Source organism: Ooceraea biroi, chromosome 2 (assembly GCF_003672135.1).
Source record: "Ooceraea biroi isolate clonal line C1 chromosome 2, Obir_v5.4, whole genome shotgun sequence".
In the NCBI taxonomy this organism is placed as follows: Eukaryota; Metazoa; Arthropoda; class Insecta; order Hymenoptera; family Formicidae; genus Ooceraea; species Ooceraea biroi.
Genome location: NC_039507.1, coordinates 11,839,841 through 11,852,476, shown reverse-complemented (window position 1 = coordinate 11,852,476; position 12,636 = coordinate 11,839,841). Strand labels below are relative to the sequence as shown.

The 12,636-nt window shown below is 37.7% G+C and overlaps 2 protein-coding genes across 6 annotated transcripts; one reads left to right on the top strand and one right to left on the bottom strand.

The window, feature by feature from the left end:
* Positions 1–3,748: 3,748 nt before the first annotated feature.
* On the top strand, positions 3,749–5,981 carry LOC105278554 (protein ANTAGONIST OF LIKE HETEROCHROMATIN PROTEIN 1-like). Of its 4 annotated transcripts, none has more exons than XM_011339629.2 (4): positions 3,749–4,259; positions 4,354–4,511; positions 4,644–4,719; positions 4,847–5,981. In XM_011339629.2, the coding sequence occupies exons 3-4, from the start codon at positions 4,712–4,714 to the stop codon at positions 5,664–5,666; spliced, it is 828 nt and encodes a 275-aa protein (XP_011337931.2). In that variant the 5' UTR covers positions 3,749–4,259; positions 4,354–4,511; positions 4,644–4,711; the 3' UTR covers positions 5,667–5,981. The 4 variants fall into 4 exon arrangements, 3 of the variants coding, with proteins under 3 accessions (XP_011337931.2, XP_011337184.2, XP_011336417.2); XM_011338882.2 differs by having other exon boundaries at positions 4,354–4,547; XM_011338115.2 differs by having other exon boundaries at positions 4,354–4,719.
* Positions 5,982–6,430: 449 nt separating this feature from the next.
* LOC105277873 lies at positions 6,431–9,433 on the bottom strand. Of its 2 annotated transcripts, none has more exons than XM_011336924.3 (5): positions 8,832–9,433; positions 8,467–8,584; positions 7,442–7,494; positions 7,199–7,339; positions 6,431–7,059 (listed from the first exon to the last, which is right to left on the bottom strand). In XM_011336924.3, exons 1-5 carry the CDS (start codon positions 8,836–8,838, stop codon positions 6,596–6,598), a joined length of 783 nt encoding a protein of 260 aa, XP_011335226.1. In that variant the 5' UTR covers positions 8,839–9,433; the 3' UTR covers positions 6,431–6,595. The 2 variants fall into 2 exon arrangements, with proteins under 2 accessions (XP_011335226.1, XP_019888561.1); XM_020033002.2 differs by having other exon boundaries at positions 6,431–6,975.
* Positions 9,434–12,636: the final 3,203 nt, after the last annotated feature.

Genomic DNA, 12,636 nt, shown 5'->3' with positions numbered 1-12,636 from the left:
GAAAACTAACGCAGCCGTCGTTAGCCTCGGCGACAAGCGACGGTAGCAACTCTTCTCGCCGACCGTTTATAGTTGACAAACAATCTGGACTTCGTTTCCTGATCGATACAGGGGCGGAAGTCTCAGTCGTCCCACCACGTCCATCAGATCCAACCAATTGCATTAAAGGCACATTGTATGCTGCCAACGGCTTACGCATTAACACCTATGGCGAACGAGCAATGTTATTAGATTTCGGACTTCGCAGACCGATCCGTTGTCTCTGTTTCATCGCGCAGGTACCATACGCTATCCTAGGAGCTGATATGTTGTATCAACACAATTTCACGTTGAATCTACGTTCACGGACACTCAAAGATAAGGAAACGGGACTTACGGTCAAACTGCAAGTGGACAAGGCACCGTACACTGGAATATCTAGTTTCAACAAGAATATTCCCATGACCGACATCCTTACGGAATTTTCGGACCTCACCAACCTTTCCACTGTCATTATAAAACCTCAGCACACCGTCAAACATCACATAGAGACGTTCGGACAGCCAATATTTGAGCGACCGCGACGTCTTCACCCGGAGAGGTTGAAAGCAGCAAAAGTGGAATTCCAGTTTATGATAGATCAAGGTTATTGCCGACCATCGAACAGCCAATGGGCTAGCCCCCTTCACATGGTCAAAAAGAAGGATGGCAATTGGCGCCCGTGTGGTGATTATCGTCGGTTGAACGCACAAACATTACCCGACAGATATCCGATCACTCACATTAATGACTTTTCATCAATATTACATGGAAAGACTATATTTTCCACAAATGATCTATTTCGAGCATACCATCAAATACCCGTGGCTGATGAAGACATTCCCAAAACAGCAGTTACAACACCATTTGGTCTTTTCGAGTTTTTGGTAATGCCATTTGGTCTTCGCAACGCAGCCCAAACATTCCAACGATTTATCAACCAGGTTTTGGCAGGACTCGATTTCGTCTTCCCGTACATCGACGATTTTCTCGTCGCTTCTTCGTCCTTAGAAGAACATCGACAACATCTACGAATTATATTCAGTCGATTGAGAGATCACGGATTACGTATCAACGCCGACAAATGCACTTTTGGAGCAGAGTAGGTGGAATTCTTAGGATATAAGATCTCTAGCAGCGGATCAACACCATTGCCGAGCAAAGTCAAAACAATACTCGACTTTGAGAAACCTCAAACAGTCCAAGGACTTCGCAGATTTTTAGGGGCAATTAACTTTTATCATCGTTTTATCCCAAACGCTGCAGAGACGCAGATTCCGTTAAACAAGTACCTCAAGGACAGCAAGAAGAACGATAAACGACCAATCGAATGGACTACGGAAGCTCTCGAAGCTTTCGAGAAGATGAAGCAGCAGCTGGCCAACGCAACTTTATTAGCACATCCAGCACCTAACGCCAAGATGCGATTGACGACGGACGCATCAGGAATAGCTATGGGCGCAGTATTAGAGCAATCTACTAATAATACCGACTGGAATCTATTAGCGTTCTTTTCACGAAAGTTCTCCACAGCACAAACTAAGTACAGTACCTACGACAGGGAATTAACAGCCATTTATCACGCAATCAAGTTTTTTCGACCCTTGATTGAAGACTACGCTGATATCGAAATTCGGATGGATCACAAGCCGCTGACATATGCATTTTCGCAGAAGTCAGATAAGGAATCTCCCATTCAACTCCGTCAACTCAATCTGATCGGACAATTTACGACAAGGATTACTTACATCAAAGGACAAGAGAATACAGTGGCCGACACCCTCTCAAGAATGGATGCATTCCGACTTCCATCAATCATTAATTTCGAGGATTTGTCAAAAGCTGAACTGGAGGATCAAGAGCTTGCCGCACTTCTCAACAACAACCAAACATCATTGAAGTTTCAAAGACTTACTTTTGGTCCAGATCATCAGGCACTTTACTGTGACGTTTCAACGCACGACATCCGACCATTCGTGCCTACATCATTTCGACGTCAAGTTTTTAATGCATTTCATGATTTAAACCATCCGAGTGGCAAAATCACTGCACAGATCATCGGACAACGATACGTCTGGCCATCAATGAGGAAAGACATCAGAGATTGGACCAAGACTTGTTTGCAATGTCAACGCGCAAAGATTGGCCGTCACGTCAATCTACAACCGGAAACATTCCCACACACAGATTCACGTTTCGACCACGTACACATCGACATCATCGGACCAATGATTCCTAGTAACGGTTACACATATTGCCTCACTATGATCGATAGATTTTCGCGGTGGCCGGAAGCCATCCCAATTAAAAATCACCAAGCAGAAACAGTCGCTAAAGCTCTTTTCATCCATTGGATTTCTCGCTTTGGTACACCTAAAATCATCACGACAGACCAAGGATCAGAATTCGAGAGCAGACTCTTTACAGCCCTAGTTCAGCTGGTTGGAGGAAAGAGGATCCGTACCACAGCATATCATCCAGCTTCAAACGGACTCGTCGAACGATGGCACCGAACATTAAAAACAGCAATCAAGTGCCACAATAACCAGAAGTGGACAGAAGTACTTCCTGTTGTACTTCTAGGTCTTCGAACATGTTATAAAGAAGACCTTAAAGCTTCGCCAGCAGAATATCTATATGGGACAACTCTTCGAATTCTTTACACACGAAGACTTGCCTCACGATCCACATTCCTTTTTGGAAGATTTTCGCGTACATATGCGGACAGTAAAGCCTACTTCAACAGCACATCATGGCCGCAAGAAGACTTTTTATTTTAAAGATTTGTATACCTGTACCCACGTTTTTGTTCCTCAAGAAGGTACACGCAAGGAAACTTTGGACAACCCATATTCAGGTCCACACCGTGTCATCGAGAGAATTAACGATCTACTTTTTACTGTCGACATCAACGGTCAGCCGACTAATTTATCAGTCGAACGATTGAAGCCTGCACATCTCGCTACTACCGAAGTTACCGAAGCAGCAGAGTCAACCAGGGATTACAACAAACCGTCAATTCACAGACCGACAGCCAGTCCAGTATCGGTTCACCCAGTTCACAGACGACCCCAGCAAGCAGCACAGGACAGACCGAGGAACGAGCCGACGGACCACGCCAATATTCCGGAGCAAAGAAGAAACGAGTGCAATTTTGTGTATCTTCGAGTCATTAACTTTTTTTGTACCCTCTCAGGGGAGAGTATTGTAGGGATTTGGTGACATTATATTTACACTTTTGGTACTACACCGTATTACACTTTTAGTTGAGTTGTCTATCTAGACTTTATATACTCCTAGTTACTTTTAACTTCCTTGGCGCGAAGTTTCGCCTTAGTTATTCAGTTAAGGCAAGAGCACAGACTTTTGCATAAGCGCATAAACAGATGCATAAGGAATTTGATTGGTCTATAAGCATGTGCATAAGAAAATGGACCAATCAAATTCCTTATGCATCTGTTTATGCGCTTATGAAAAAGTCTGTGTTTCTGCCCTTACTGTTACACGATACAGTTCTTCGGAAACCTCCGAACCACACACAAGCTTATACGAATGTACGCGAGTGATACCAATAAAACTATCATTAACCATTACGTTGAGTCTTTATTAAATCTCCACTCGTGCTAACGCTACAATACCGACCGGCAGATATGCTGTTGGTATATCCGTGTGACTCACATATAACGATCATATGTAGAGGCTCTACATTAGAAAACTCTAACTTATCGACCTACCGTTATGTGTAAAGCCTATCCTACACGAAATGCATAGAACATAGATATAACATAGACATAAGCATAAGAAAAATTTCAATCTACACAGACGTGCATAGCATATGTTTTGACCAATCAGAATTGAGGAACAATAATCGCCATTTCGCAACAGTGCAACAGTTTTCTAACCTATTACTTCTTACTAAGAGTTTTTCGCTGAAGTATTACTGAATGCAACCAAAATCTTTATAAAAAAAAGTTTATAACATAAGGGCACATTAAACATGATAAACATTAGTGGTATTGATTGAACATAAAGTCAAAAGAGGATTTATTTTTATGCGAAAGAACGTTATTTATAAACAGATTGGATTGACTCGAAAGTTTGTAGCAGTCTATTATAATACATGATTGATCATTCTCAAAATTAATTTAACTATTAAACATTGTCCTTCAATGAGTATTGTACACCTGTGGAATATTCGGATAAAATTTTTATAAGACACACGCACGCACACTTAAAATTATGTAAGTTAATATATAAATTATTCAAGCAAACGATATTTCTATAAATTTATTACTACAATTTACATTTGTAATTAATTAATATTGCATATTCCAGATGAATATTTATAATTATCAAGGTTGTCTACAAACACTCACGAATATTTTATCAAAGATGGATATAAAGATGGATGATTACACATTTACATCGCCATCATATCAGCAAGTTATATATTTTTGCAAAAACGTAAACAAGTTAAGAAGAAACGACTTTGGGTACGACCTATATATATATCAATCGACCGCTATATGGTGATTTTCAACATCTTTGTCAAGAATTAAAAGAAGATACGAAAATGTTTTTTAAGTACACAAGGATGGATTTACTTACTTTTAATAAATTATTAGATATATTGCGACCTCATCTAGAGAAAAGAAATTGGAGAGCATTATCAGCAGAACAACGACTTTTTATTATGCTTAGGTACATATAAAAGTGCTTTTAATTCCTATAGATTAATTTTAACTTATAATTTTATTTTATTTATTCGTTTATTTTAAAAAATTTTATTTTTTGTATTATTTTCGTTAATAATTTTATTTTCCTTCAGATTCCTTGCAACAGGAGATCAAGTAGCTTCGATTGCATTTGCACATCGAATAAGTGAATCCACTGTATATAATATTATTAAAGAAACATACAGAGTGACAATACGAGTTTTAAATCCCATCTATTTAAAGCCACCTAAAGAAGAAGACTGGAAGAAAATAGCTGCTGGATTTTGGAATCATTGGAATTTTCCCAACTGCATTGGCGCGATTGACGACAAGCATTTTGTTATCAAAGCACCTCCAAATTCTGGTAGCTTATATTTTAATTACAAAAAAAGCTATAGTATTGTATTATTAGCTGTATGTGATTATCAATATAAATTTACTATAGTAGACTGTGGTGCTGCATATGGTAGCGCAAGTGATGGTGGAATATTTGCACAGTCAGAATTTGGAAAGTGTTTAAACAGTAACGATCTTAATATACCCGTAGAAAATTGTAAGTTACTTTTATCAGATATAGAAATGCCTTATTACTTTGTGGCTGATGAGGCATTTCCTCTATCAAAACAAATAATGCGACCTTACCCTGGACAGTGTTTGAATGAAAAAAAGTCTATTTTTAATTATTGGTTATCAAGAGCTAGACGCATTATTGAGAATACTTTTGGTATTCTGGTCTCAAGATGGAGAATTTTTAGAAGGAGTATATGTTTAAAACCAGATCATGTAGATGCAATAATAATGGCTGCAATAAATTTGCATAATTTTCTAATGATTGAAAACAATGGCGTAACAAACGAAAATACTTACTGTCCTTTAAATTATATAGACACTGAAGACAACACAGGACGTTATACAGAGTGCATGGAGATTTAATCTGAATAATATAAATAATTTACGACGTACTAATATACATAGAGCGGTAAGAGAAGCTTATGTTTTAAGAAATATCCTATCCGAATATTTGTCATCACCACAAGGTGAAGTACCATGGTAAATGGAGTACATTCATAGGGGATATACCACAGATATACCATAAACCTGTTTGATATATATATATTTTATTTGATATATTACATATTATAAACATATAACAAAATAAAATTAAATATGCAACTTTTGCTTAAATGACTCGGTTATGTAATGATACAAAGCAATGTATATAAAACGAATTCGAGGTGTGAAGTATTTACGAAACAACTTTTAAGAAAGTAGAATAAGAAAGAAACTATTTTATTACTTACTGGTCCCGAACGCTATTTTAAGAACCAATTATGTGGGGTATTATCTCGTCGCTATTCGCGTATCATTAACGCGTCGCATTAATTATGTGACTGGTCCGCGGAAGGAATGACCACTTTCTATATATAAATGAACGAATAGCCGAACGAGATTGAAAGATAGACTGCAATCATCTCGCTTAGACCAGCACATGAACTACTGGTCGATAATTTGACAGTAAAAATAAAAGTGGCTGAATAAACGTTCTTTTATATATATTAATATATAATTACATCTTTAAGAATGTAATTATTGTAATAGTTTTATACCTATAAAATAAAATTTTTGTATCACAGATTATATATCTTACATTTAAGTTAATGATTATAAAATTAAAATTATCATAAATACATGTATTGCCTTTGCGTTATAAAAACTGTTTATAACTATAAAATAAAATTGTTGTATCACAAATTATATATCTTAAATTTAAGTTAATGATTATAAAATTAAAATTACCATAAATACATGCATTGCTTCTGTGTTATAAAAAATGTTTATATCTATAAAATAAAATTTTTCTCTCACAGATCATATAATATCTTCATAATCTGACCTTTCATGCGAGACCTTACAGGTTCCATTATTTTTTTCAGTTGACATGCAACTGCTTTGGCAAAAATGTCATCTTCATTTGTTATATCATATAATATATTTGGAGTTTTGTTTTCCAAATGAGATGAGACTACTGATGTTAATTTTAAAAAAGATTCTTCCATTCTATCTTCTGAAGATGTGCCTTTTGTTTTTTTCGTTAATCGTTTGGGTAATTGTGGTAATTTAGGCGACGAAGAGTCGAGAGATTCTTCATTTAACTCGGATAAAATTTTTCTTTTACATGACGATTTTGAATGTGCTAGTGGAGAAACTAGTTTGCGATTTTTTAAAACTGTTGGTGAATGTTCTAACAAAGAAAATTCAGTGTTGTAATTTCCTAATACATCTGGACAATGCGATAAAGGAAAATCATCATCACTATCAAATGATTCTGAAGAAAAAAAAGAATGAAGAGAATAAATACATAAAAGGTTGCATAATTTTGAAGATTGAGCTATAATTGTTAGACTTGTAAGTTCGGATTTATAAAGCCAGGTACATTATGAACTATCTACTAAATATAAACTGACCTATCTTTTCTGTTGCAGAAGAATAAGATGCAGAAGGTAAACTTGTAGAAGCCACTGCATTTACAGTCTTTGAAATTGGTTTATTAATTATATTATCTTCGTTATAAGATAGGCTCCGATTTTGCGATGTATTTGAGAAGTCTGTAATTAAAAATATGTTTAAGATAACAATCAACACAATAGTTTCTAAATAATACAATATGAATACAATAATATTATTAACTCTACTAGATATAAACTCACCTAACTTTTCTATTGACTCATTTATATGTCTGGAACTCACATTTGTTATAGATCTGAATAAAACAATTTAAATCATTCAAACATGAAAAACAATCATATTAATATACAATAACTGTAAGATTTGATTTAAAAAAACTTACTTCCTACTCTTAACAAAGGAGGAGGCCCGATAAGCCACGATTTCGGCCCTCTCTGGATTTTAATGTAAATTATCAGAAACAATTTCTTAATACATAAAACACTAATTAAGCTGTTTTCAGCCTAAACGGACATGTTTAACGTGGTCGTTATCTTGTTTAAACATAGAAATTCGTATTTGTGGGTATTTTGTGCAGTACTACACAACTCGTGAAAATCGTGGATATTATATTGGAAAATCATGAACATCATAATATAATTATGTTTATACGTAAAATTGATGCTGACAGTGAAACGTACGAGGTGCTTGATTCACGTGAGTCCCCTTGCCTCTCACGATTCGGGGTGCTTGATTCACGCTTCGCTCTCCTCAAAACAAAAACTGATCGTCCTCGCCTTCACTCTCGACAACGATACCAGCCAAAAACCATACACCAACATCGTTCCTTACCAACTAAATATTCTTTTGCATAACATATTCCTTACACAAAGTCACTTTTTTCACCTCATAGATTCAGTACGATAAAAGGCAAGTTCATTTTTCACGGTTTTACAGCCAGGTATGTGTGTGCTATCTGACCTATTTCACTGTCAGCATCAATTTTACGTACAAACATAATTATATTATGATGTTCATGATTGTCCAATATAATATCCGCGATTTTCACGAGTTGTGTAGTACTGCACAAAATACCCACAAATACGAATTTCTATGTTTAAACAAGATAACAACCACGTTGAACATGTCCGTTTAGGCTGAAAACAGCTTAATTAGTGTTTTATGTATTAAGAAATTGTTTCTGATAATTTACAATAAAATCCAGAGAGGGCCGAAATCGTGACTTATCGGGCCTCCTCCTTTACATAAAAAATTCATTTGTTCATACAAATGAAATGTTGGCTTTATTGTACTTCCACTTCCACTTCTTGCTTCTCTTTCCCGATCTTTTTTTTCACGCGAATATCGTTCACGCAGCCTTGTCCATCTTGCTTGACAATCAGAACCTAAAAAATACAATAAAACAAATTAATCTAATTCATAGATTAATTTACACACACACACACACACACACACACACATATATTATAAATTTGCCTTTTTTACAACTGTCTATTTTGACGGATTTTGCTAGTAGGATATATAATTATAAAAAGATGTGAAAGAAATAAGGTAGCAAATTGACATTATTTGATGTTAATATTTGGAAGCTACATTATAAACAATATTGATAAAAAACAATGTATTCTATACCTGTCATGTTTAAAATTGTTCCTATTTCTTGCCAGGAGTTTTTTTTTTAATAACATTTTTAAAATCTTTGCATTCTTTATTATAAAGATGTGGATATCCTTTAACGAGGTCTACTAATAATGAATCACCTTCTTTATTACTTATTACACAAACTACACTTTCGTCATCTCCTTCGTCTCTTCTGTTTAACGAATAATTATTATGGTCTCCCATAATGTATAACAAATATGTATCTTACTCTCTATTTATATATTTTCTTTTTTTTGAGGTTAGCTAAGACTGACTTGATTGCAAACGATTGACTCGCGCATGATCTGAGCGAAAATTCGTGCTTACTTTTCATTGGCTGTACATAGACCATATGCATAGAAATGTCATTCGTATGGAATTATTTATTTCTTATGTTATGCTTATGTCTATGTCTATGCTATGGTATGTAAATCAATATGGCGACTTAATACTCGATGCTCATTGGTGTGGACGGTCTTGTGCTATGCATATGCCAGCTATGCAAATCCGTGTAGGATAGCCCTAAGTCATACGGATATACGGACAGCATCTCCGCCAGTTGGTGTACGACAAGTGTACGACGCGATGTAGTGCAAGAAGTTGGAGTAAGAAAAGATATATTTGCGAGAGAACAAGGGAGTGAGTGGGAGACGACGACGACGACGACGACGACGACGACGACGACGACGACGACGACGACGACGACGACGACGACGACGACGACGACGACGACGACGACGACGACGACGACGACGACGACGGACGACGACGAGGACGACGACGACGACGACGACGACGACGACGACGACGACGACGACGACGACGCCGACGACGACGACGACGACGACGACGACGACGACGACGACGGACGACGGGACGACGGGACGACGGGGACGACGGACGACGGGACGACGGGACGACGGGGACGACGGGGACGACGGGGACGACGGGACGACGGGACGACGGGGACGACGGGGACGACGGGGACGACGGGACGACGGGGACGACGGGGACGACGGGGACGACGGGGACGACGGGGACGACGGGACGACGGGGACGACGGGGACGACGGGGACGACGGGGACGACGGGGACGACGGGGACGACGGGGACGACGGGGACGACGGGGACGACGGGGACGACGGGGACGACGGGGACGACGGGGACGACGGGACGACGGGGACGACGGGGACGACGGGGACGACGGGGACGACGGGGACGACGGGGACGACGGGGACGACGGGACGACGGGACGACGGGGACGACGGGGACGACGGGACGACGGGGACGACGGGGACGACGGGGACGACGGGGACGACGGGGACGACGGGGACGACGGGGACGACGGGGACGACGGGGACGACGGGACGACGGGGACGACGGGGACGACGGGGACGACGGGGACGACGGGGACGACGGGGACGACGGGGACGACGGGGACGACGGGGACGACGGGGACGACGGGGACGACGGGGACGACGGGGACGACGGGGACGACGGGACGACGGGACGACGGGGACGACGGGGACGACGGGGACGACGGGGACGACGGGGACGACGGGGACGACGGGGACGGACGACGGGGACGACGGGGACGACGGGACGACGGGGACGACGGGGACGACGGGGACGACGGGGACGACGGGGACGACGGGGACGACGGGGACGACGGGGACGACGGGGAGGAGGAGGAGGAGGAGGAGGAAGAGGAAGAGGAGGAGGAGGAGCTCAAAGCAATACCAGCTTCAGCGTTTGAACAGTGTTTTGAGGATTTGAGCGTTGGCACATGTGTATTGCATCCGATGGGACCTATTTTGAAGGTGACAAAATCAATATTGATGAATAAACAAGTAATTTGTGTTTTATTAACTAATTCCGGATACTTTTTTTACAGAATGTATATTTATGTTTATTTATTAAACGAAATACAATACGACGGGGTAAACTCTTTTTTCTTACATATATTAACTTCTGTGCATAAATATACTTAATATAATTTTATATTTTATAAACATGTAAGTTAATACTTTTAAAAACCTTGACTGACAGGACTATGGTTTTCATCTCCTCATATATTATAAAAAAGAATAACATACTTCACACTACAAAATGTGTGAAATCACAACAAAATTACCTTTTTAAAAAAGATACAAAAAAGCGCCAAGTATACGAGCCTGAAGTTCTTTCAAAAAAGGACTCTACAAAACTAATGATATGAACAAATTGCGCCAACTCCAATGGGTATTTATGCAAACCAGAAAATCTATTACTGTATTATTACTCTTTGACCGATATTCATTGTTGATTCTGATTTAAGACCATCTTAAGTGCAATCATAAGATATTTAAAACCAATCACACAGTCATATCAGCATCTTAAGACATTACTTCAGATCGTCTGGAAATAAGAACGAACTATGAATACTAGCCTTTGATATTCAAAAATAAAGGACATAATAATATTAAGCAGATATTTTTAAACGAATAAATATTTTAATACATAGAAATATATTTATTAATACAAATAAGTGTTTTTTTCAAAATACTTGGCGCTGCTAAACCGAATCAAAAATTGTCTTAGTATTTAAATAATCTAACGATTACAATAATTTCCTTAAACTCTTAATTACATAACAACTCGCTGAAATACATATATGTACAAATGTAGTTAAACTTATTTTATGCTTAATTCTAATGTCACACACATACACACACATGCACGCATTCACAAGAGAAAAAGAAAGAGAATGAGGCAATTAACATAATGATTCGGTTAACATAATAATATGTTAACTGACAATGCTAACTAATGTTTAAATACGTTAATTGACAGTGTTCACTAATGTAATATTGTTATTTACTTAGTGAATATTGTTTTATGTAGCAGCGCCAAGTTCTTTAGCATTACTATTTTTTATTTTTATATATATATGACATTTTTTTAAGAGATTAATTTTTATTTGGTTAGTTGTGACTGGTAAAGTTTTACTTGGCGCCATTTTCCGATATCATATTTTTAAAGGTTTATATACATTATTTTAATAAGTTAATTTTTACTTGGTTAATTATATATATTAGGGCTCGCTATTATACGTTTAAACGGAAACACGTTTACACATATAATTAGCATATCCGTTCATTAGAAACGTTTTTTCGAATATACGTGTTTCAAGGTATTATACGTATACGGAAAACGTTTACACGTATATTTAGCGTATATTAAACGTTTATCTGTTTATAGTCGCGCCTTACGTATAAAAATTTTTCTACAAGTAAACGTAGAATTATTTAATAAAAACTATCTGACAACTATTTTTGTTCGTCATTGGCCGTTACCTCTATTTTTTTAGGTTTTGTTTTGTTTACGCCCGCTTGATACTTCATGTCACGTAATCATTTCCCAAACAGCTTTGATATCAACACACATATGCATTATGGGGAAACAGGGAAAAAGTTGGGTATGGCAATATGCCGAAAAAAAGGATGATAAAGCATACTGCAATATATGTAGTGATGATATAAATAATGAATTAAGTTGTGTTGGTGGTTCAACTGGCGCAATTGGTAATCATTTACAAAAAATTCATGGCTTGTCCCCTCAAAAAAGGAAGTAAGTTAATAAATAAATAAATATATATCATAAAAAATAAATAATAAATAATAAATAGTAAATATTAATATATTAATAACAGTTTTCTACAGTCCTCATCATCAAAAATTTATAACAGAAACAGATCTAAAAATAATTTTGTTGGATTATCAAAATAATGTGCTGATTTATTTCATTAGTTTGTTAAA